At 44.9% G+C, this 21,245-nt stretch overlaps 1 protein-coding gene across 1 annotated transcript in view; it reads right to left on the reverse strand.

The window, feature by feature from the left end:
• Positions 1-260: 260 nt before the first annotated feature.
• MYH7B (myosin heavy chain 7B) overlaps positions 261-21,245 on the reverse strand; it is a 138,431-nt gene continuing 117,446 nt past the window's right edge. Inside the window, exons 34-43 of the mRNA XM_029614647.1 lie at positions 20,194-20,318; positions 17,996-18,111; positions 17,180-17,372; positions 11,282-11,485; positions 9,537-9,662; positions 8,315-8,485; positions 6,670-6,774; positions 6,408-6,503; positions 1,854-1,988; positions 261-386 (exon numbers count right to left, since the gene is read on the reverse strand). Coding sequence (XP_029470507.1) covers positions 375-386; positions 1,854-1,988; positions 6,408-6,503; positions 6,670-6,774; positions 8,315-8,485; positions 9,537-9,662; positions 11,282-11,485; positions 17,180-17,372; positions 17,996-18,111; positions 20,194-20,318 — 1,283 coding nt within the window. The 3' untranslated portion in view covers positions 261-374. The remainder of the gene's footprint in view (positions 387-1,853; positions 1,989-6,407; positions 6,504-6,669; positions 6,775-8,314; positions 8,486-9,536; positions 9,663-11,281; positions 11,486-17,179; positions 17,373-17,995; positions 18,112-20,193; positions 20,319-21,245) is intronic.

Genomic DNA, 21,245 nt, shown 5'->3' on the forward strand with positions numbered 1-21,245 from the left:
AATGGGGACTAGAAGTCCCTACAATCAATGGCATAAAGCAGGACTTGCTCAATCTGTCATGGCTAACCTAATGCCATCTGGCAAAGTTTATTTTTATGGGAATTTTTACTGACTTATCTACTTGTCACAGACTCGTTCAATGAACACAAGCAATATGACTTGACTGGCATCCAAGCTATTCAAATGTTAACATCCCAAACCTCACCTCACAGGAACTATGAAAAGGTGGATTTAGATTAATAAATGGAACAGACAGGAAACAGGGATTCAAGTACTGCTTTTATTCACTTACTACAGGTATAAGTACAGCTGTTGCAGCTGTTAGGTGCAATGCTACACAAGTACAAAGCATGGGGGAAGTAGACACTGCTTCTTTACTCTTCATGCTGTCAGAAAAAAAAAAGAATGCAATTAGGAACAGTATATGTGTGTATATGTATCTACAAGCCATTAAGCCCATGAAAATGGGCTAGATTAAAAAAAAATTCGGTAAGTTTTCTTCTCCCTCACTCCCCTCTTCCCCTCGCTCATTTACCTCGGTCACTCATCCTCCTCCCTCCATTCACCTCTCTTCCTTCCCCTGTCCCCATGCAAACTCCTTTCCCTCAATCTTACTCACCCTCTTTCTCCCACTGCCTCCTTCCCCTCTCACTGAAACCCCCTTCCCTCACTCACTCTCCTCCCCCCTCATTCTCACTCCCACTCCCTCCCCTTCCCTCCTCAGTCATTGCTATGTGACTCGAGAATGTCACTCTTCTACACTTCTTCTCCCTCACTCCCCCTTCCCCTCGCTCATTCACCTCGGTCACTCATCCTCCTCCCCCTAGGTCACTCACCCTCCTTCCTCCACTCACCTCCCTTCCCTCCTCTGCTCCTTCTCAAACTCCCTTCCCTCAGTCTTACTCACCCTCTTTCTCCCACTATCTCCCTCCCCTCTCACTGAAACCCCCTTCCCTCACTCTCACCTCCCCCCTCATTCTCACTCCCACTCCCTTCCCTCCTCAGTCACTCACCACCCTCTCCCAATCCCATCCCTCACTCTCATGCCCTCCCGTCCCCTCTCAGTCACTATGCTATGTGACTCACTCCTTCCCCTGTGGCACGGCACATTGGTCAGAGCTCTTGACGTTCTGGCTGTCCCAACTCCCTCCCCCCTTTCCCCGGCGGCGGAGGGACGGGCTCCGGCTATCTCCCGGCTCCCCCTCGGCGGGCCGGCGTTTGCTCTTTCTCCAACTTGCAGCCGCCACAGACCCTGCGCTTCTCTCGATCCTCGATGTAGGAGGGGGGAGGGAGGGAGTGTGCACGTGGATCTCAAGCTCGTGAACCTGCTCACAGACAGCCGGTGCTCCCATTGCCTCTCATCCTGCTCCTTCCCTTCCAGCTCGCACACATCGCTCGGAGCTCTCTGTTCCACGCGTGTGCGGCAGAGCTGCTCTCTACTGCGCATTTACAGCACGTCCGTCAAGCCTCATTTATCTGGATAGATATTATATCTATCTATATATATCTTAAAAACAGAATGCCATTGTACCACTGTCTGATATATCTATGTCCCACTCATACACCAGCATCCCATTTTCTACAAGATAGTATTGTGCTTTGTCTGCATTATTTTAATCTGAAGCTTGCCCTGTGTCAACATGCTCTGGAATGCATCCTATATCACTGAGATCTAGAATTTGCTGTCAATTTAAGTTGCAGATCACTGCAACACAGAGGTTTAGAATTTATCTATCCCAGATGATCTGGACACTCTGCATCACTGAAGTCTAGAACTTGCCCCACGTCAGCATAATGTCAACCTTGCCCTATGTGAGCATAATCTAGAACTCTTCCTGCCTATTTTTCCTCACCTTAATCACGGCCTCTCTGGTACGAGCACGCAGCTTGTTCACTTGTGTTTCAGCTACATCCGCACGTTCTTCGGCATCATCTAATTCATGCTGCACTTTACGATACTTTATCAAGTTGGAGTTGGCTTGTGTCTCCTGTAAAGGGTAATGAGAAAGAAGCAACCATGAACTTTTGTAGAAAAGAATGACGAAGGCTTGATTTCAAACTTTACTACTATTGAGCACCCATAGCCTTGACCTGTAGTGCCAGAAACAACTGAACTGTCATCAGATGCAAGAAGAAGACATTAAAAGGGCAATTTTGAAATTGCCCTTTTAATGTCTTCTTCTTGGACTCATGGACTTTTCATCTGCCTGCAATTTTGAAATTGCAGGCAGATGAAAAGTCCATGAGTACTTTTTTGCCACTAGTGAATGGGAAAGTATGCCCAAAGAAAAAGTACCTATAGAGCTTTACATCTGCTTTTTTCTGTAGATACTTCAACCAAAACTATCTGCATTGTTTTTTTCCCTGGCCTAACCCTAAGTCGGGAACACCTCTAGAGAAATTTGGGTAAAAATACCATGCATTGTGGAATGCTACACATGCTGTCACCCACATATAGGGTTGGCAATTTTCCAAAATCCCTTTTATCTGGGTAAATTATTTTACATGGGTTCAAGGCTTTTGAAATTGGTCCTTTAAGGGGAAACCGAGGAAATGTCACAAATCCTGGTCAACGTGCAGAATCAGGAACTTCGTAAGTAAACAAATTGTAGGTCTGGAAAGTCTGTGTGGGTCAAACCTTTTGCTCTAAAAGGAAGGATGCAGGGAGCCATAAATAATAAGATAATCGCGACAGAAACACAGAACGTGACTGTTTTCATCTCCACTTATGCTGCCGGGATCCTGTTTCGTGCATTCATTGCCCTTTCTGTGAAGTAATATTCTCTTATGTTACTCCTCTGTCTACCTCTTCCAGATGACCCCTGCTTCTAGAGCTTTCTTACTATTAAAAAAAAAAAAAAAGTGCGCTTCTTGGGCATTATTTATTCCTTTGAGCTATTTGAAGGTTTTCATTATTACCAAAAAATGCAGACTTCACTGCTGGAGGGAACTGGCTGACTTATCAAGAAAAACAAAGGATGGCAACGAGGGCAAATAGAGCAAAAGCCTGAGTGGAGGAGAAAACTATCCAATCGATAAAAACAGGAGATAAACGCCTTCTTTAGACCAGTAAGGGAGAAGGGAAAATCCAAAGGAAGAATAGGTACGATAAAGGGAGAAAATGGGATTTTCAACGCGTAGGACTGGCAAAAGGCAGATATCAAGATATCTTACTCAATATTTACAGAAGAAAAGGGTGGATCTAAATGTGAAATAATTACTTGAATTACTTATGTAAAGGAGCATGAATAAGGCTGTGAGCCACAGTCTGCTCAAGAATGGGCTTACAATAGCCGTTGTGGGTCTGTTCACCTTGCTCATGAGGATGGATGAGGTTCCAAAGGACTGGAAAAGAGCAAAGGTCCTGCTACACAAAAGTGGGGGAAAAGGCAGATAACTTCAGCAGCAGGTAATGCTATTAAAGAAAAAACAAGACTGCATTACCTTGAAAGAAACAGAGTACAGGACCTCAGGCAAAATGGTGTCACGAAGGGAAGATCCTTCAAACTTAGGGTCTGAGTTACTAAGCCTTTTCTCCCATTCTGTATCTATGGAAAAAATGCTTAGTAAATGAGGCCCTTAATTGGGTTCTTTAATGAGGTGACAAAAGTGGTGGATCTGGGAGGTACCATCCACATTGCCTGCCTGGACTTCAGTAAAGTTTCTGACTCTTCCTCATCAAAGACTGGCAAAGAAGCTGGATGGAATGAGCGTAGTTGGGTGGTAGTTGAGAAAATTGTAAATTTGGTGAGCTTGAATGGCAGATTGGAGTCCAATCTAGTGAAGGCAAAGTGAATAGTGGGCTTTCCCAGGACTTAGTATTGGGACAGGGTTTTTCAATATCTATATTAGCAACATTTCTGAAGAGTGTGAAGGGAAAATATACTTGTTTGCAGATCATAAAATTTGTAACAGAATGAACGCACACAATGGGGTTCAAAAATGAAAGGGGACTTGAAAAAAACAGGAAGAATAGTGTAGGGTTTGGAAAATGAGCATCAACATGAAGAAGTACAAAATCAGTTAACCATGCATCAGTTAGAAGGGTAAGAGCTAGAAACTATCAAACAAGGAGGAGATTGAGTAATCATCTCAGATGACCTTTAAGTAATTAATGTAAGAATGCATTTGGAAAAGCTCAAATGCATAGGTAGAGATACCATCAGCAGGAAAAAAGAGGTTATTTTGCTTTTGTATAGTTTACTTATAAGGTCCTATCTAAAATACTGTGTTCACTTGTGGAGGCCATATCTTCAAAAGGACATTACGGGGATGGAGAAGGTTCAGAGAAAGGTTACTAAAATAATACAAGGCCCACAACACAGTTCCTAAAAAGAGGCTTAAAAGGCTAAAAATGTACTCTGTGGAGGAAAGATGGGATGGGGGCAAGATTGATAAATTAAAATATTTGACAGGCTTTAATAAATTTTGGGAAGATGAAATCTTCCATAGAAAATGTTGGAGGAACAACAGTAGGTGGCCATCCTCCAGCACAGCAAGAAGTTAACATTCCCAGCTGGGTCACCTGACCCTGCAAGGGCATCTAGATAGGATCTAATCTGTACTAGTGACGTAAGTCTCCATCTTTTTCCCTGTCTAGTGTGTTGGTCACACCAGCACAATAACCTGTACAATACATAATGTTTATTGTTTTTCTATCTCAGTTTCCCAAGTAAAGAATCCTTGTATGCAGCCACAGTAGAGTGCTCAGTCATTTCTGCTTCACAGTAAGTGCTTCTCCTGAAGGCGTGAGGGTCTCCGTTGCACATACCCAATTCTGATCCTGAACAAAAAGATTAGATCAGAATGGTGCCAGAGAAGGAGAAAATGTGCCTTCAGAAAAGGAAATTCAAGGACCAAGGATTATGATGTGAAGTTACAGGGAGAAAGGAACACAGGAAACATGACTATTTTGCTGAGAGGGTGGGAGATGTCTGGTATCATCTACCAGCAAGTTTTAGCCAGTTAACTTTATTTGAGGATATTTGGTGTGACATTTATCCCACTGAATATCTGGGACAAGGTATCTGACTAACGTTAGCTAGATACCCTTGTCTGCTGGCAGGCTTACTGAATATTGGGCCCAAAGAATAATGAATTGGTTATTATAGAGTTTTGGATTTATGCATAGGCAGTGATGGTGTACTAAAAGGAAATGATTTAATATAGAATGAATTGAATGTTTAAATGGCAGCAGTTTAAGTGGCAGCAGTGTGGAAACTATAGAATAACATCATGATGAAAACAATGTCCTGTATTCACTTTTCTCAGAAAAGTATAGCATCAATTTTGATTACTGGTTTAAAGTTACTAATTACGCATACAAAAGTTGTCTTTCACATGTTTTCTATTAAAAGTGTCTTATTTGTTGAAAACATGGGGAAACTTCATTTAGTAAAGAGTTTATAGCTTGGATTTGGGCCAGTGTGTTGTAAATGCTAGGGTCGCTTTTTAGTCCCAATCCATTACTGCATCTTTCTTTATTTGTATTTATTACCCAACTTAGGGGTAGATTTTCAGACGAGCGCGAACAGCCTACTTTTGTTTGCGCTCCAGGCGCAAACAAAAGTACGCTGGATTTTAGTAGATACGCGCGTAGTCGCGCGTATCGGCTAAAATCCTGGATCGGCGCGCGCAAGGCTATCGATTTCGTATAGCCTGCGCACGCCGAGCCGCGCAGCCTACCCCCGTTCCCTCCTAGGCCGCTCCGAAATCGGAGCGGCCTAGAAGGGAACTTTCCTTTGCCCTCCCCTCACCTTCCCCTCCCTTCCCCTACCTAACCCACCCGCCCGGCCCTGTCTAAACCCCCATCCTACCTTTGTCGGGGGATTTACGCCTCCCAGAGGGAGGCGTAAATCCCCGCGCGCCAGCGGGCCTCCTGCGCGCCGGGCCGCGACCTGGGGGCGGGTACGGAGGGCGCGGCCACGCCCCCGGGCCGTAGCCACGCCCCCGTACCCGCCCCCAAAACGCTGCCGACACGCCCCCGCAACGCCGCGCGCTCCGGCCCCGCCCCCGACACGCCTCCCGACACGCCCACTCCGAAAACCCCGGGACTTACGCGAGTCCCGGGGTTCTGCGCGCGCCGGTGAGCCTTTGTAAAATAGGCTCACCGGCGCGCAGGGCCCTGCTCGCGTAAATCCGCCCGGTTTTGGGCGGATTTACGCGAGCAGGGCTCTGAAAATCCGCCCCTTTCTGAATAAGAAATTCCCTCAGGGTGGGGTACAATGTTTTAGAGGGTATCATGCAATCAAAAACCTATCGGTGTGACAGCTTAGCAATGCTAATGTGAAGTAAAAATGGACAGTAAGGGCTAAACTTGAAACGAATCAAACAATAGGACTAAACTTATAAAGTATGCAAAATATCAGTAAAAAAAATTCCCTATCATAGTGGCCCTTAGCACCTACCGCCTCCTCAGACTGTCGCTTGTAGCTCTTCACTTTCATCTGGAGCTTATCGATCAGGTCCTGCATGCGAGCCAGGTTTTTCCTGTCTTCCTCGTTCTAGGGAATGAAATCTAAAGTTATTCACACGCACCATACCAGCTGTAAACATGAATCAAAGAGTGTGGGTTAGCAGTTCAGGCCTCTGCTACACCCAGCATCTTTACTAAGGAGGCTTGAGCTCTAAGTGAGCAACAAAGGTGGGATATTTTTTTCCCTGTAGTACCTGATATGTGAGCTCCTTTATTCTCCTCTCGTACTTCCGAATACCTTTCTGGCTCTCTGCATTTTTCTTCTGTTCCAGCTCCAGTTCTCCTTCCAGCTCTCGCACCTACAGGTGACAAGCAGTTGGTATTTATAAAGGGCCTCATCCTAGGCCTTCTCTATACAGTTATCAGGAAATGAAGTTGGCCAAAGATGATTGTGAAGGTTAAACATCTCCAATAAATGTACAAATCATACCATCATACCCTTTGTTTATTGTTAGATTAAAAGGTGAATATCTCCATTACAACACACATTATAGCAATACCTATCCCAAGGCTATATCTATCACAGCGTGTTCGGTTGGGGAGCTTGGTATAATCTCCCTCCTACTATATAGCGAAAATATGCACTTGCTGACTGGGATTTTTCCAGTGCAGACAATAATGGCTGCAACACTAGAATACATCACAAGAAAACTAAACAAGGTTCTAGTGGAAAAAAACTGGAAGGTGATGATAGGGGTGGGCATGGAGGGAAAAGTGCTAGTTCAGAAACAAACTGATCGCATTTAGGATCAGGAAGGAAGAATTTTCTCAATGCTGCAGAAATAAAAGGGATAGCAGAAGAAGGAGTTGTGTGTGAGGAGGTGGAAAAGGCAACACAAAGAGCTGGGTGGCAAAGTATGAAAAACATAGCAGAGGGAATTGAATAGCAGGATGGAAGGGATGTTCTAAGACAGAGAAAAGAGGGGGGTAGTACAGCAGAGGGCATTTCGTGGCAGAAGTTAGAGAAGACAGTAGAGAGTGATGAGTGACAGAAGATGTAGAGGACAGCAGAGGGCACTGAGTGGCAGCAGATGGGGAGACCAGTACAGGGTATTGGCAAAGGATGTGGATGCTACAGAAGATGATGGGGAGGCTAGCAGAGGATGTGGTGTAAGAGTGGAGAGTGCAGTAGAAAGTGGCCTGTGGAAGAGGATGGAGAGAAGGGAGATAGTATGTAATTCCAGGAGATGGGGAGGGTGGCAGAGGCTTGTTCTGTGGTACTGGATGGAGAGGACAGCAGAGGGAGTTGGATGGCAGTGGATGGTAAAGACAGCAGAGAGTATTGGTTGATAGAGGATGCCATAATAGAAAATGGTGTTTCAGAGCAGGAGATGGGAAGAATAGCAGAGGGATTTGGGTGGCAGGAGATAGGGAGGGTGGCAGAGCATAGAGGGGACAGGAGAAGATGTTGGGTGGCAGAAGATGGGGAGGGCAGCTCTGAGTGTTGGATCAAAAGAAGCGGGAAAGGTAGCAGAGGGTAACAAACGGCAAAGAATGGGGAGGGGAGCAAAAAGCATTTGGACACAGGATAGAGACAGCAGCAGTGAATATTGGGTATGAGAGGATGGAGAAGACATCAGAGGATGACTTGTAGCAGATAAAGGACAGCAGAGGAGTTGGTGGCAGAGTATGCAGAGGACAGAAGGGAATGTTGGGTAATAGAGGAAGGAAAGGCTAGTAAGGAACTGAATGTAGAAGGAAGCAGACAATTTAACTGGGAGGAGATGGTAAGAGTAGCAAAAGGAAGTAGGTGGCTGATGATGGCTACAGCAGCATTCTCTATGGCAGAGGATGTGGAGGGAACAGAAGAGGGAAGTTGATTACACTGGGTGAACTCACCTTGGCCTCCAGTTTCTGAATCTGCTTTTTGCCTCCTTTAAGAGCAATCTGCTCAGCCTCATCCAGCCTCATCTGTAGGTCCTTGATGGTTTGTTCCATGTTCTTCTTCATCCTCTCTAAGTGAGCACTGGTGTCCTGTTCCTTCTTCAGCTCTTCTGCCATCATTGCTGCCTGCAGACACAAAGGATAGGTAATGCAACATTATTTTTGTTCCAGACCATGCTACTGCCATCAGTATTCAGTTACAGGCTCATGCTGGATCAATGAAATTGACATAATAGGGCTGATCAAACTGATGGAGATGGATGTAAAGGATGTCATAATATGAAGCAGGATAAAAATCCTGAAAGAAGCAAAATGCACGGTGGAACCTTTACAGATAGAAATTCCATGTTTGATGGGTAAGAGTATAGCAGAGGGTGTATACTATTGTCCACCTGACCAAATCGCAGCAACAGACTGTGAAATGCTAGCAGAAATTAGAAAGGCAAATAAACTTGGCAACACAATAGTAATGGGACATTTCAATTACCTCAGTATTGATTGGATCAATGTGTCATTGCAACATGCTAAAGAAGTTTCTTGATATCAAAAATGACTATTTCATGGAGCGGCTGGTCCTAGAATCAATGTCATTGGGCAGGAAGGGTGTTGGGTTTGGCTGGATAAGAGTTGGAAGGGAGTGTGCAGATAAAATGTATATTTTATATGATACTGATGTACCATGCTCTGAATAGCTTGGTGGTAAAGCATGCAACAAATAAATGGGAATCTGTTTGTATATATTGTGAAAATTGACAAGGGAGAAATAATTCTTGCAATTATACATTCTGGAGATTTAATTTGCAAATTAAAAATACTTAAATATACTATTTTTAAAAGGAGACATATTTATAACAGCATTCATCATATCAATGTCAGGATGCGATTAGAGCCATATATATAAATAAATGTACCACATGCTTCTTCTCTAGAAGAAGCATGTGGTAGGCTGGATCAGCATGTCCTGAAAAAATGGAACCAATTGATATTCCTAAATGTGGTGTCTGATTTTTTTCGAACAGTGGCTGAGGGCTCCTAATCCATTCCCACCACACTAGCTCCCCAGATCCAGAGAGCTAAATGTATGACCAGCTAGGAGCTACCAGCTTTCCTCCAACATGAGCTGTCCAGGGGAAAGGTAATATATCACATATCTTTAACCCTTTATGACCCTCCTTACATCAGTGATAGCCTTCTTGGCTTTATCCTCAGCATTGCGGCACTCCTGCACAGCCTCCTCCACCTCTGAACTCAGCTGCGCGATGTCGGCGTCCAACTTCTTCTTCTGATTGATGAGTCCCGTGTTCTGTAATGAAATAGCAGTGTATACTTAGAGCTGGACTCCTCAGGTAAGGCAGTGACAGCACACATTTACACACCGGTACAGTGCACTCTACTCTGAACTATTCCTTTATTTATTTATATTTTATTCCATTTTTCGGTCCTTCAAAGGGGATTACATTCAGGTATTGTGTGGGTACCTTCTGACACTATTATTGCCTGCTGCACCATTCACTCTGATTCTGCTTTCTGCACCCTGCAGACTAACACTGCATTCTTCACACTGAACAACTGTGTATCAAGCATATTGACACTGAACCCTGTTCAGCAGTGGTCCCCAACCCTGTCCTGGGGGCTCATCAGCCAGCCAGGTTTTCAGGATATCCACAATGAATATGCATGAGAGAAAATGTGCATGTTATGGAGGCGGTGAATGCAAATTTTCTCTCATGCATATTCATTGTGGATATCCTGAAAACCCAACTGGCTGGTGGGCCCCCAGGACAGAGTTGGGGACCACTGCTGTACATGATACAGTAAGCAAATAATTGCATCATGTTTAACTGGGTAAAGGATTTTGTCTCTTTATTCACTTTTTTCAAAATGGTAAAGATTCTTCAGTTAGAGAAATGTCTGAAATTATTAAAAAAATAAAATATTAACTTAATAAATGATGGCAGATAAAAACCAAAATGGCCCATTCAGTCTGCCCAGCAAGGTGTTAAGGATTGTAACTGCCACTCCATGCAGGTTACCACCATGTCTTTTTGGAAGCACAATACAATCAGATCATTGCTGTTTTGAGCTGAACTGCCGCTCACTGCAGTCTACCCCAGTGTTTCATTACCATACTCATGGCCGGGGTAGACAATTCAGGTCCTCGAGTACTGCAAACAGGCCTGTTTTTCAGGATATCCACAATGAATACGCATACGATATATTTGAATACAATGGAGGCAGTATATGCAAATACATTTCATGCATATTCATTATGGATATCCTGAAAGCTAAACCTGTTTGTGGCATGCGAGGACTGGAGTTGCCTACTCCTGCTCATCAGTAGGGATCCTCTATATTTATCTCACACCTTTTTAAAATTTAATTACTATTTTTGCCTCTCCTATCTCCTCTGGGAGGGCATTCCAGGCATTCAACACCCCTTCTGTGAAAAAATATGTCCTGATGTTCTTGAGTCTACCTCATGACCCCTAGCTAGAGCTTGGCAAAATCTTCGTATAAAAGTGGAGTACAAACAAAGATGCATTCACCTTCTTGAGCCAGAATGTGCCCTTCTTTTAGGGTACAAAGTAGGTAAAGTTCTTTCCTTGACCTCTTTCCTTTTCTGGGACCAAAACTAAGACATCTAAAAGGAAAATACACTCCACTGTGGGTTGCACTGCATCCTTCTTAATCTTTGATGCACCCAGAGAAAACCAGGAAGGCTTCTACTCGTGCTCAGGCAAATTCTAGAGCATGGCCATCTCTTACAACTGAAAGAGCCCATGGACTTTTCTTGAGCACCTTTAAGTCCTCTAGAACTGTAACCTGAAGTGTCCCAAGAGATCCTATGCTCCCGAAAAGAGTGAGACTTGCCTGTATACCGGTACTGCGAAGAGGCCCCTTTCCCAGGATGGCAGAACATACCTGAGAATGTAGTAAGTTTACTCTCTCTGTAGCCTCCAGCAGTTCCTGCTCTGCCAGTTTTCTGCCCCTTTCAGCCTGCTCCAGCACAGCTCGCAGCTCCTCCACCTCTGCCAGCAGCAAGTTGTTGCGTCTCTCAAGGGCTGCAGCCTGCTCCTTTAAGTCATCATTATGACGCACGGTGTCATCCAACTCAATCTGCAGATCCTGTGAAAAGAAATGAAGTGCACAGTCAGAAGAGACCAAGTTAAGGGAGTTGAAGAGAGCAGTGAGGGAAGAGCAGCAGGAGGATCGGGGAGCCAAAGGTGAGAAGACAGGGGGGGACAGTGAGAGGAGAGCAGCAGAGGGTAGTCAGAGATGAATCAGAGTGAGCACAGAGCATACTATGCATATTTCACTTGGCATTTAGTGATGTTCCTCATTAAAAGAAACAGAAATGTAATGTTTCCAAAACTGAAGAAAATAAGGCCGAAGTCCTGGCTTTGATTCCATGGTCAGGTCTTCCCCCTCATCGGGTCAGCCAGAGCTGAGGATGCTGCAAAGGCAACATTTACAGATCCTGAGAGGAAAAAGTCATAGTCCTTGCACAATGGTGATACTTAGTGGCCTGATGTGGAGACTAGAACTGCAGGGTTCCTGAAGGAGCCCTAGTGCTTGGCTCCTGCCCGAGGACTGTTGCTGCAATGACTATTTTCAGAAAAATGTGTTTGTGAGAAACTAGCTAAACTTAAAGAGGTCAATATTCAGATATAGCCGGCTAAGCAAGTTAACCGGATAAGACTTATCCGACTAACTTACACAGAATTTTCAGCAGTACGGCTATGCTGCTGAATATCCCTGTATTTGCACTACTTAGCCGGGTAAGTCTTATCCAGCTAAGTTTAGACCTGCAAGTCTAACATATCCATTCATTTAACTGGATAAATCTGAATATTGCTACTTATCCAGCTAAGTTAGCCAGATAAGTGGCACTGCTCAGTTATACCCACTGCCCAACCTCTGACTATTCGGCTAACTACTAATTTGAATAAGTGAATTATCCAGCTAAGTGTCAATCGCTGAATGTAGCCAGATATTCAGCACCTGCCACTTAGCCGGATAAGTCCTACTTAGCGGCTAAGTAGCATTTGAATATCGACCTCAAAGTAGATAAAGCGACAGGGCTTTTCAATGCTGCTTTAGAGTCGAGAGTAGTTCTGGAGAACCTGAGACAGGTGGATGTGATTCCTAGTCACAAAAGTGGAAATCAGAGGAAGGCTGGGAACTACAGATGGTTAGTTTTATCTTTATGGTGAGCAAATCAATGGAACCTCTGCTAAAACAGAGGATAGTTTCTGGAATACAATGGATTACAGGATCCAAGGCAGCATGCTTTTATCAGAGGTAGGTCTTGTCAGATGAATCTGATCAATGTCTTTGTATGACTAGGTGGATGAGGGAGTGTGCTAGATGTAGTATACTTGGGTTTCATTAATGTCTTTAACACGGTTCTGTGTAGGTGGCTTATGAATAAACTGAATATCCTTGACTAACTGGGTTAGAAACTGGTTGAGTGGGAGATGACAAAAGGTAGTGGTAAATGGAGTACACTTTAAGAAGAAGGGCGTTACTCGTGGTGTGCCTCAGGAATGGGTCCTTGGACCAGTTCTTTTCAATGTTTTTGTGAACAACATTGTGGAAAAATTATGGGAAAGGTTTGTCTTTTTGTCAATGATATCAAAATCTGCAACAGGGTAGACAGGAAGATGTGGACAACATGAGGCGGGATGTAATGAAGCTCATGGAATAGTCTAGGATCTGGAAGCTAAGATGTAATGCTAAAACATGTAGAGTTATGCATTTGGGCTGCAAAAACCCAAGGGAGAGGTATGGCATGGGGGTAAAATTCTAAGCACAAATGAAGAGCGATCATATCTGATGATCTTAAAGTGGCCAAACAGATGAATAAGGAGATGACAAAATCTAGAAAGATATTTGGCTGCATTGGGAGAGAAATGGACAGAAGTATAAAAGGAGGTGATAGTGCACTTGTGTAAGTCCCTAGTGAGACCTAATGTATTCCAAATTCTTCAGAAAAATATAAATCGATGGAGTCAGTCCAGAGAGTGGCTACTAAAATGATCAGTGGTCTTTTGTTCTAAAGCACATGGGGCAGACTTCAAGATCTACACATGTATACCTTAGAGGAATGACAAGATAGGAGAGATATGATAGAGACATTCAAATATCTCCAAGGTTTCCATGCACAGGAGGTGGGCCTCCTACAGAGAAAAGCAGGCTCTAATATATAAGGTCATGGGATGAGGGTGAAAGGGGTAGACTCAAGAGTAATCTAAGGAAATATTTCTATACAGTGAGTGTAGTGGATGCATGGAAAAGCCTCCATGTGGTGGTGATGGAGACAAGGACAGTATTTGAATTTAAAAAGGCATGGGATAAATACAGAGAATCTCTGAGGGCATGGGAAGGATTGTAAAACTGAGTAGTTGGTGTGGATGGGCAGACTAGGTAGGCCATATGGTCTTTTTCTGTAATCATGTTTCTATGTTTTTATATAATATCATTTATTTTCTGCCAATCCATGGTTAGATCTCAGACTAGACTAAAATAAGTTGGAAAGAGATACAAAATAGGGGGAAAAATCTTTGCTTATTTGTAAATGAAGGCTGACGGTGCCATAGCCCAACAGATATCAGTTTCAGTTAAACGGGAAGCCCCAAGAAGCAGGAGGAAAGTGCTGGGCACCTCTCCAGAAAAGAAAACAAGGAGACACACCATTTGTGGAGGGAGGGCTGTATCGGGGCACGTTAGAGTCCCTCGTGACAGTCTGGCCTTTGCAGAGCATATCGTTCTTAAAGGCAGGATTCGCTATACTGCTTAATCTGGTCTACATTGGATTGGGTTCACAACCACCGCCACTCCCGGAAGGGCAGGCCAATTGGAAAAGATCTAGCTTTGTGGTCTGGTCTCCTCGGGGACTTTGGCGGTGTTTGGCATTGACTCCCCAGAATGGTCAGCAGTGGTGGCCTTCATCTACGCTCTGATGGGAAACACTGGTTGTGGTGTTGGCTTCGGGGGAGTTTGCTCTGCAGCATTTTGATCGAACCACTGGACTGCAGGTGGCCTGACCACCAACATCGCACTTCTTATGCTGATTCTCATTATCATCGATATGCACATTGGGGTGAGACACAGTATCATAGTATGATGGTGCAGCAGCAGTCCACATTGGGGTGAGGCGCGGTATTGTAGTGTGATGGTGCAGCGGCAGCCTGGTCAATAGACGGTCAGGCCTTCGGGGGCTTCCTGGTATCAGAGTTCCTGAGAGAGTCTGTGCTGGGCTACTTGCTCAAAAGCATCGTGGTGCGAGCGGGACATGTCGTTCCTGCAGTTTGCAGGAGATGGCTAATTCGCTCCCTTACTGTGGGTAGTCCCTATGCAGGAAGCTAGCGCCATGGGCGGATCTAATTGGTGGGGGGGTCCCAGGGCAGCTGCAATCCTTGGACCCCTACGCAGGAAGCTGGTGCCACAAGTGGAGCTGATCAGCTGGCCACCACAGGAGGCAATAGAAGGGATCAGAGAAGGTGCTGGAAAGGAAGAGAAGGGCCTAGGGATGCTGACTTTCAGTGCTTTGGCCATGGACGCTAATGTCAGTTTGCCGCAGGCTGCTGTGCAGCAGATGGGTTGATGGAGATCCTGGGCATTTGTGTCAGGCATTGGATGGGGTGATGGCTCCCCGGCACTTGCAACTGGCCAGGTGCATCCCATGACTTAAGTTCTTTTTGCTTGCATCTGTCATCGTTCAGCATGGATCGTTGGCCACTCTTCAATCATTTGTGTATGTAGAACGGCCGTGGGAGGGAGAAATTTGAGCTCAATCTTGGTTTGGCCAGACGAGGCTTGACCATCAATTGGCTGGGTCAAAGGGGTGTGCATTGGTACCAATTCTGGCCAATTCTGCAGTGTGAGAGAGCCCGTCTTACACAGCCGGATCTCATTATCATACACCTTGGCGGCAATGACGTGGGGTGCAATACCAGCCTCGCACTGCTCAACAGGCGGTCTCCCCAGGACCCGTCTGGTGAAGGCAGTCACGATGCCCATATGGGGGCTCTCAGGGAGTGAGCCCCTCAATCCCGCTTGGGGGAAGAGAATCAGAGAAATCCCTTTGAGCGGAGGGAATCTAAAAAATCGACACTTATCAGCCTTGCCCTGTGGTTACAGATGTTAAAGGTATGAAAATATCCGGCCATGGCATGACTTCATGCCCAAAAAGAGGTGGCTGTGACACTATGGTTGACCCTATGCCCAGAAAGGGGTGGCCATGATGCTATGGTTGATCTTATGCCCAGAAGGAGGTGGTGTGTTCAATCTTCCAGCAAACTTTGACAAAGGCTGGGCTTCAGAGTAGATGTTCGACACTCTCATCCCACATCTGAGCTGCCTCTGGTGCTGTCTCTGCCAGTCTCTCACACCCATCTCTTGGTGTTTGGCCATGAATGATGAATGTCAGGCCTGGGAACTGGGTCTTGACAAATTGATGGCTAGACATGTTGGAGAAAGGCTCTGGTGGGGGGCTTGCATTGGGGCAGCCTGCCCGGGACCACTCTGGTGATGGCAGTCAGGACGCCTGTCCGAGGGCTCGCAGGGAGCGAGACCCCCGTCAGTTCCATATGGTCTCTTTAGGTATACACTCGGGCGACCATGATATGGGAAGTGGTATTGGCCTCCCACTGCGGAGCTCGATCAGGGATGACTTGAGCCACATTGTCTCTGTATGGTCATCCTCAAATCTGCTGTTCCAAAATGACACCCCGGCTGAAAATGTTGGGCCTTGGATGGAAGGGAAGATACCGCACCAAATCCAATCAGTAGATAGCCAAGGCCACTGAACGCTTAGGTGGATATCATCTGAGGCAGATGTGGGTTGTTGCGCATTGTGCAGAGTTGTATGCTCAGGACAATTGCATTTGCCAAATATGCAAAATGACTTATTTCTGCAGGTCTGGCAGAGGGTATGTGCTGGTTTAATGCAGGAGCCGTAGCCATTTGGTGTGGGCGGAAGAGTACTTAGCTCGTGCAAAACGGGATCCCTGTGGTGGCGGCGACCAAGTCCTGGAAAGACTATTGTAAAACGAAGGCTGTAAAACGAAGCAGGAAGATGTTGGTAAGGAAGAGATTTGCTTTGGGGCCACCATTCGGTGCTTAGCCAAGCATGAAGAAGGTCAGGCCTGGGATGGGGCCTTGAGGAATCAATAGGCAGGCACATCTGCGAGGGGCTTCAGCAGGGCCTGCTGCGTGGTGACTTACCTGGACCCCTCCAGTGACGGTGCTCCACTGCCGGTCAGGGGGTTTGTGGTAAGCGAGACTACTCCCCCTCCCGTTTCCACTTGGGTGGAATGAAATGGAGATATTGACACGTGTCCTGCGGTTGAGATTAGGCAGTGGTTGCAGGACTCAGCTCCTAAATTAGACTCCCCTGTTAGGGTACTCTAATAAACGGCTACAGCCATTTGCATCCCAGTTATGTCTCATGTTTTTCTTGTGTGTATGTATAACGTAGGGTGTCTGGCCCGGTTGGGAGGGGGTGGGATAGAATCACGGGTGTCCGGGCTGCCCGGTTAATTGTCTGTTCTCTAAAATGTCGTGTGGGAGGTATCGTGGTGCTGGGTAAATACAAATCACATCTGTGAACGTTTGGAATACCAAACTGTGTATGAAGCAGGGTTTTCCCCCCCCCAAAATACTATCTTCCCTTAGGTAAGGCAAACTTGCATACTCTATCCACTATCGGTGATCAGAGTGATTGTATTTATGTATTTTCTAATGTGACTCTCTCTCCTTTGGTGAATAAAAGTGGTGTTATGCTGTAATCTATGACTGCAGATGGAGCTCTCATACTTTGATCTGGGACTGTAGAAGGCGGACAAGTTTCTGAGACTCTGCTGCTTGTCGGTTGGCGTGGCTGAGCTGGATCTCCATCTCATTCAAGTCTCCCTCCATTTTCTTCTTCAGTCGGATGGCTTCGATTCTGGCTTTAGCCTCTGCATCCAGAGTTGCCTGCATGGACTCCATAGCCCGCTGGTGGTTGCGCCTGCCAATGACAGAAACAAGCTTCATCCAAATCCTGTGGGCTAAGGACTTGAGCACGGATCCCAGCAAAAACCTCTACTACGTAGGAAACCTTTGTATTAGTGATAAATAATCTACTGGTTCTGTCTACATTATTCAGTGCACTCTATAGAGGGGGAAGACAATTTTCAAACCCTTTTTCCTGGGTAAATAGCTAGTCTGAAATTTGCCTTCCTCTGCCCAGATAAAAATATGCACAGCCTTTAAATACTGACTGCAATATGGGCTAAAATGTCCCTATTATAAGCTACAGTTGGCTTCTTTCCTTGTGTTTATAACACAGGGCATTAATCCTGCAGAATGGTCCTATTTCGTAAACTGAAATGTTCAGATTTTTGTGGTTTCTTTTTAAAACAAATAACTACCCCAAAATAACATTTAAAAGAATGTTTAGTTAGACTGTAAATCCCCTCTCCTGCTGACTTCCATGCTGCAGAATGCATTCTCCCTGTTTTAAGGAAACAGAGGATACATGCAACCCATCTGGATTCCTGTATGCTCAGTCCAGGTCAGCGCCTCTAGACTGGCTCTCCTCTGGTAGTACCTCTTGTCCGGGTGAGAATACTGCAGAAATACTTTCTCTACCTGAGATTCTCGATTTCCTCATCCTTCTCAGCCAGTTTTCGCTCAATGTCAGCTTTAATCTGAGACAGTTCTAGTTGGATCCTCAGGGTTTTGCTCTCTTCATGTTCCAGAGCTCCCTTGAAAAGAAAGATCAGACATACATTTTATATCTCCTTAGTTTAGAAAAGGTTTACTATCAATTCTAATAAGAAGCATAGTCCCATGGGGCTTAATTAATTTTCTTCATGTCACTAATAAAGAAAGGCTAAGAGACTTGGAATTACAAATTTAGGGGTATATTTACTAAGTCACATTAGGCGTGCTATGGGCTTAAATTAAAATGTGCTTGGCTGGTGCAGGGCCCAGAACCTGGGGGTGTTCTAGGCCCCACTAGACCACCAGGGATAATAAATTATGAATGGGAGAGGATGAGGGGAGCCAGATGCCTATGGAGGTTAGAGGCTGGGATGGGGGTTGGGAAGGAAAGGGAGAAACCTTTGCTGTACATATTTATTTTTAATTATTTTGAGAGCAGGCACTAGGGCCACAGGCGATTGGGACAGGGTTTGCTACACAATGGGTGGGGTCATTCGGGCTAGTATACCTTTTTAAGAAGACGGCGAACTGGGCCTACTAACTCACAGTATTTTTTTTCCACGTTATCTTATCACCAGGGAAAATCCCGTGTGGTTTCCTAAACTGCAGAACCATATACCGAAGCTGAGTAAAACTTAGTAAATGACCCCCTAAGTGTTGTCATACACACAAAGAACACAGCTTCAAGAAACAGTAGCAGGGCAACCAATGGAGGCCTGTAAGGGAAGAATAGAAGAATCTGACCAGAAAACAGTTCAGGAATGCTAATCTATATAGTTTAGTTTGGCAGGAAAAGTCCATAAACCATTATTAACCAGGTAAACTTGGGGAAATGCTTTTTTTGTTAAAATATCATGGAAACATTTTCAAATATTAAAATAAATGTTAGTTTCTAATAAAAATTCTCTCCAGATGCGACCTTAAGTGCCAGTAAATACATAGCCCACGAGCTTAAGGAAACTGAGCAGCTTGGAGTTTGAAGTCTTAAATCCAGGCACAATCAGGGAGCAGAAAGGCTCCAGATTTGCAATACTGATTTCTCTCCGGAGGTCCCAGTCAGTAACAATCCATGTACAGTACCATGCAAGATTAAAAGCACCCTCTGTGAAGGAGTCTATATCCCCATTCGCAATTTTCTTGAAAAGCAAATTTACAAGAAAGCAAATAGTGTTCTCCATAGACAACAGGATGACTTGGCCATAATGCAAGGGTGACAACATTCAAACCCAGCTCTCGGTGTTCAATCAAATACACACAAAACATGTATCCTCCTGAAAGCCTGCAAACGAATACCCCTGGCTCCTTCCCTGATCCCACTCCTCATCCCACCACCAGCTGGCTCAGCTAACAAAAATAACTTTTCACAAAGCAACAATTGCAGCACTATAAAATGAAATGATATAAATGACAGTGCATCCCAAAAAAACTGTCGAGGCAGCAAATTGGTTTTAATGCACTGTTGCCTAAACTTAGCGAGCAGCACTCACCAAAATGTTTCAGCATGTGCTACAAAGGCATAAACTTCTAATGACATTTCATTAACTTTTTGTGTTTCAGATGAGAAATGACACACAACGATACAACAAATGTGGATGATGTTTTCATGTCATTATAAAATGAGAGCACATCCCTAAAAGAAATAGTAAGTGGTAGCAATGCATGATCGCCTGCTCCTAGGTGTGTACGTTGGATTTATAATTACGTCTAAGCAGATACATTACCTGTCCTTTTGTATTTTTTTGTATCTCTATTTTTTATTCTAGTATTTTCCATACCCATACTTTTGTATTTCCAAGTCCTAGTACCTTTCTATTTAATTTCACTTATGTATGGAGGTCAGACATAACTTCTGCAGTATTTCTCTATAGGAGCCCTACTGCATCAGCTGCTGATGTATTGCTGCTGCGAAATGCATAGCAACATGAGAATTGCCAACTGTGTGTGGATGTCTTTTTTTTTCACTACTTGACAATTATTTATAAGTGGCTTCACAGCTTTTCCACTGTGCATAAGCAATGCATTCAAAGCGCAGTATCATAATTTTCTAGAAGTTTATCGGAGAATAAACAATCACTGTGCATTAGAAATCGATCTTCATGCCTTTGGGCAAAGCTATTACTCACCTCTGCCTCTTCCAGGGCTGCCTGGATATCACTCTTTTCACTTTCCAGAGCTTTCTTCACTTTTTCCAGTTCATGAATTGTCTTTCCACTGAGACTGATCTGATCCGTTAAGTCGGCAATCTCCTCTGTACAAAGTGAAAACATGCCTTCATTTTCAAGAACCTCAGCGAGAAAATGTTTGACAATTCTTCCCAGGAAACAGTAAGGGCTCACTACAGAAGGAGATTCTCCTGCTGTCTCTGTATGTTCCCTTTAATGCCCTCCTAATGGTTGCACCATACCGCATACTTGACTGCTATAAATGGAGTGCCACTGTCAAATATAGGCCTGGATTCATCATTCATTGCTGAATGATGAATCCAGCGAAAACAGTGGCAGGGGGGGTGGGAGTGGGCCTGCAGCCTTCGCTCCACCGCGGTGTCTTCGCTGCCAGCTTTTGCACCGAATAGCGCCACCGTGAAAGGTGGTGCTATTCGGCGCGCTACTGGCAACAATAATGTTACTAACCTTATCGCCGCCAGTGAAGACACTGCCAAGTCCGCCCCCTCGCCACCCCGACTCCTCCCCTTGCTGCCCCAACTCCGCCCCGAATCGATTTTGCATGCTATCGCACGCGAAAAGGGCCTTTTCACTCCCCCTCACCGCCCCGACTCCTCCCCTCGCTGCCCCAACTCTGCCCCAAATCGATTTTGCATGCTATCGCACGCGAAAAGGGCCTTTTCACATGTGATAGAGGCTTATCGCACGCGATACGGCTGTATCACGTGCAATAAGTCTTTAGAAAATAACCCCGATAGGTTGATGCTGACACTAAAATCTTTATGATCTCTTCTGGGGGGATGGGAGAGACGCAGAATTAAGAAGAGGTACAGATGTAATTCTATAGAGCTCCTGCTCCTAGATCAAATTTTGCACTATATCCAAGTTTTACAGTAGATTCTTTCACAACACTTTCCATCTCACTCATAACACTCAGGCTCTGCTGCTCCATACAGCTTTAATGCCAAAGAGGTGCTCATTTTAAGCTTGCAACAGTGACATAGCCACGTTCT

Source organism: Rhinatrema bivittatum, chromosome 8, assembly GCF_901001135.1.
Source record: "Rhinatrema bivittatum chromosome 8, aRhiBiv1.1, whole genome shotgun sequence".
Classification (NCBI taxonomy): domain Eukaryota; kingdom Metazoa; phylum Chordata; class Amphibia; order Gymnophiona; family Rhinatrematidae; genus Rhinatrema; species Rhinatrema bivittatum.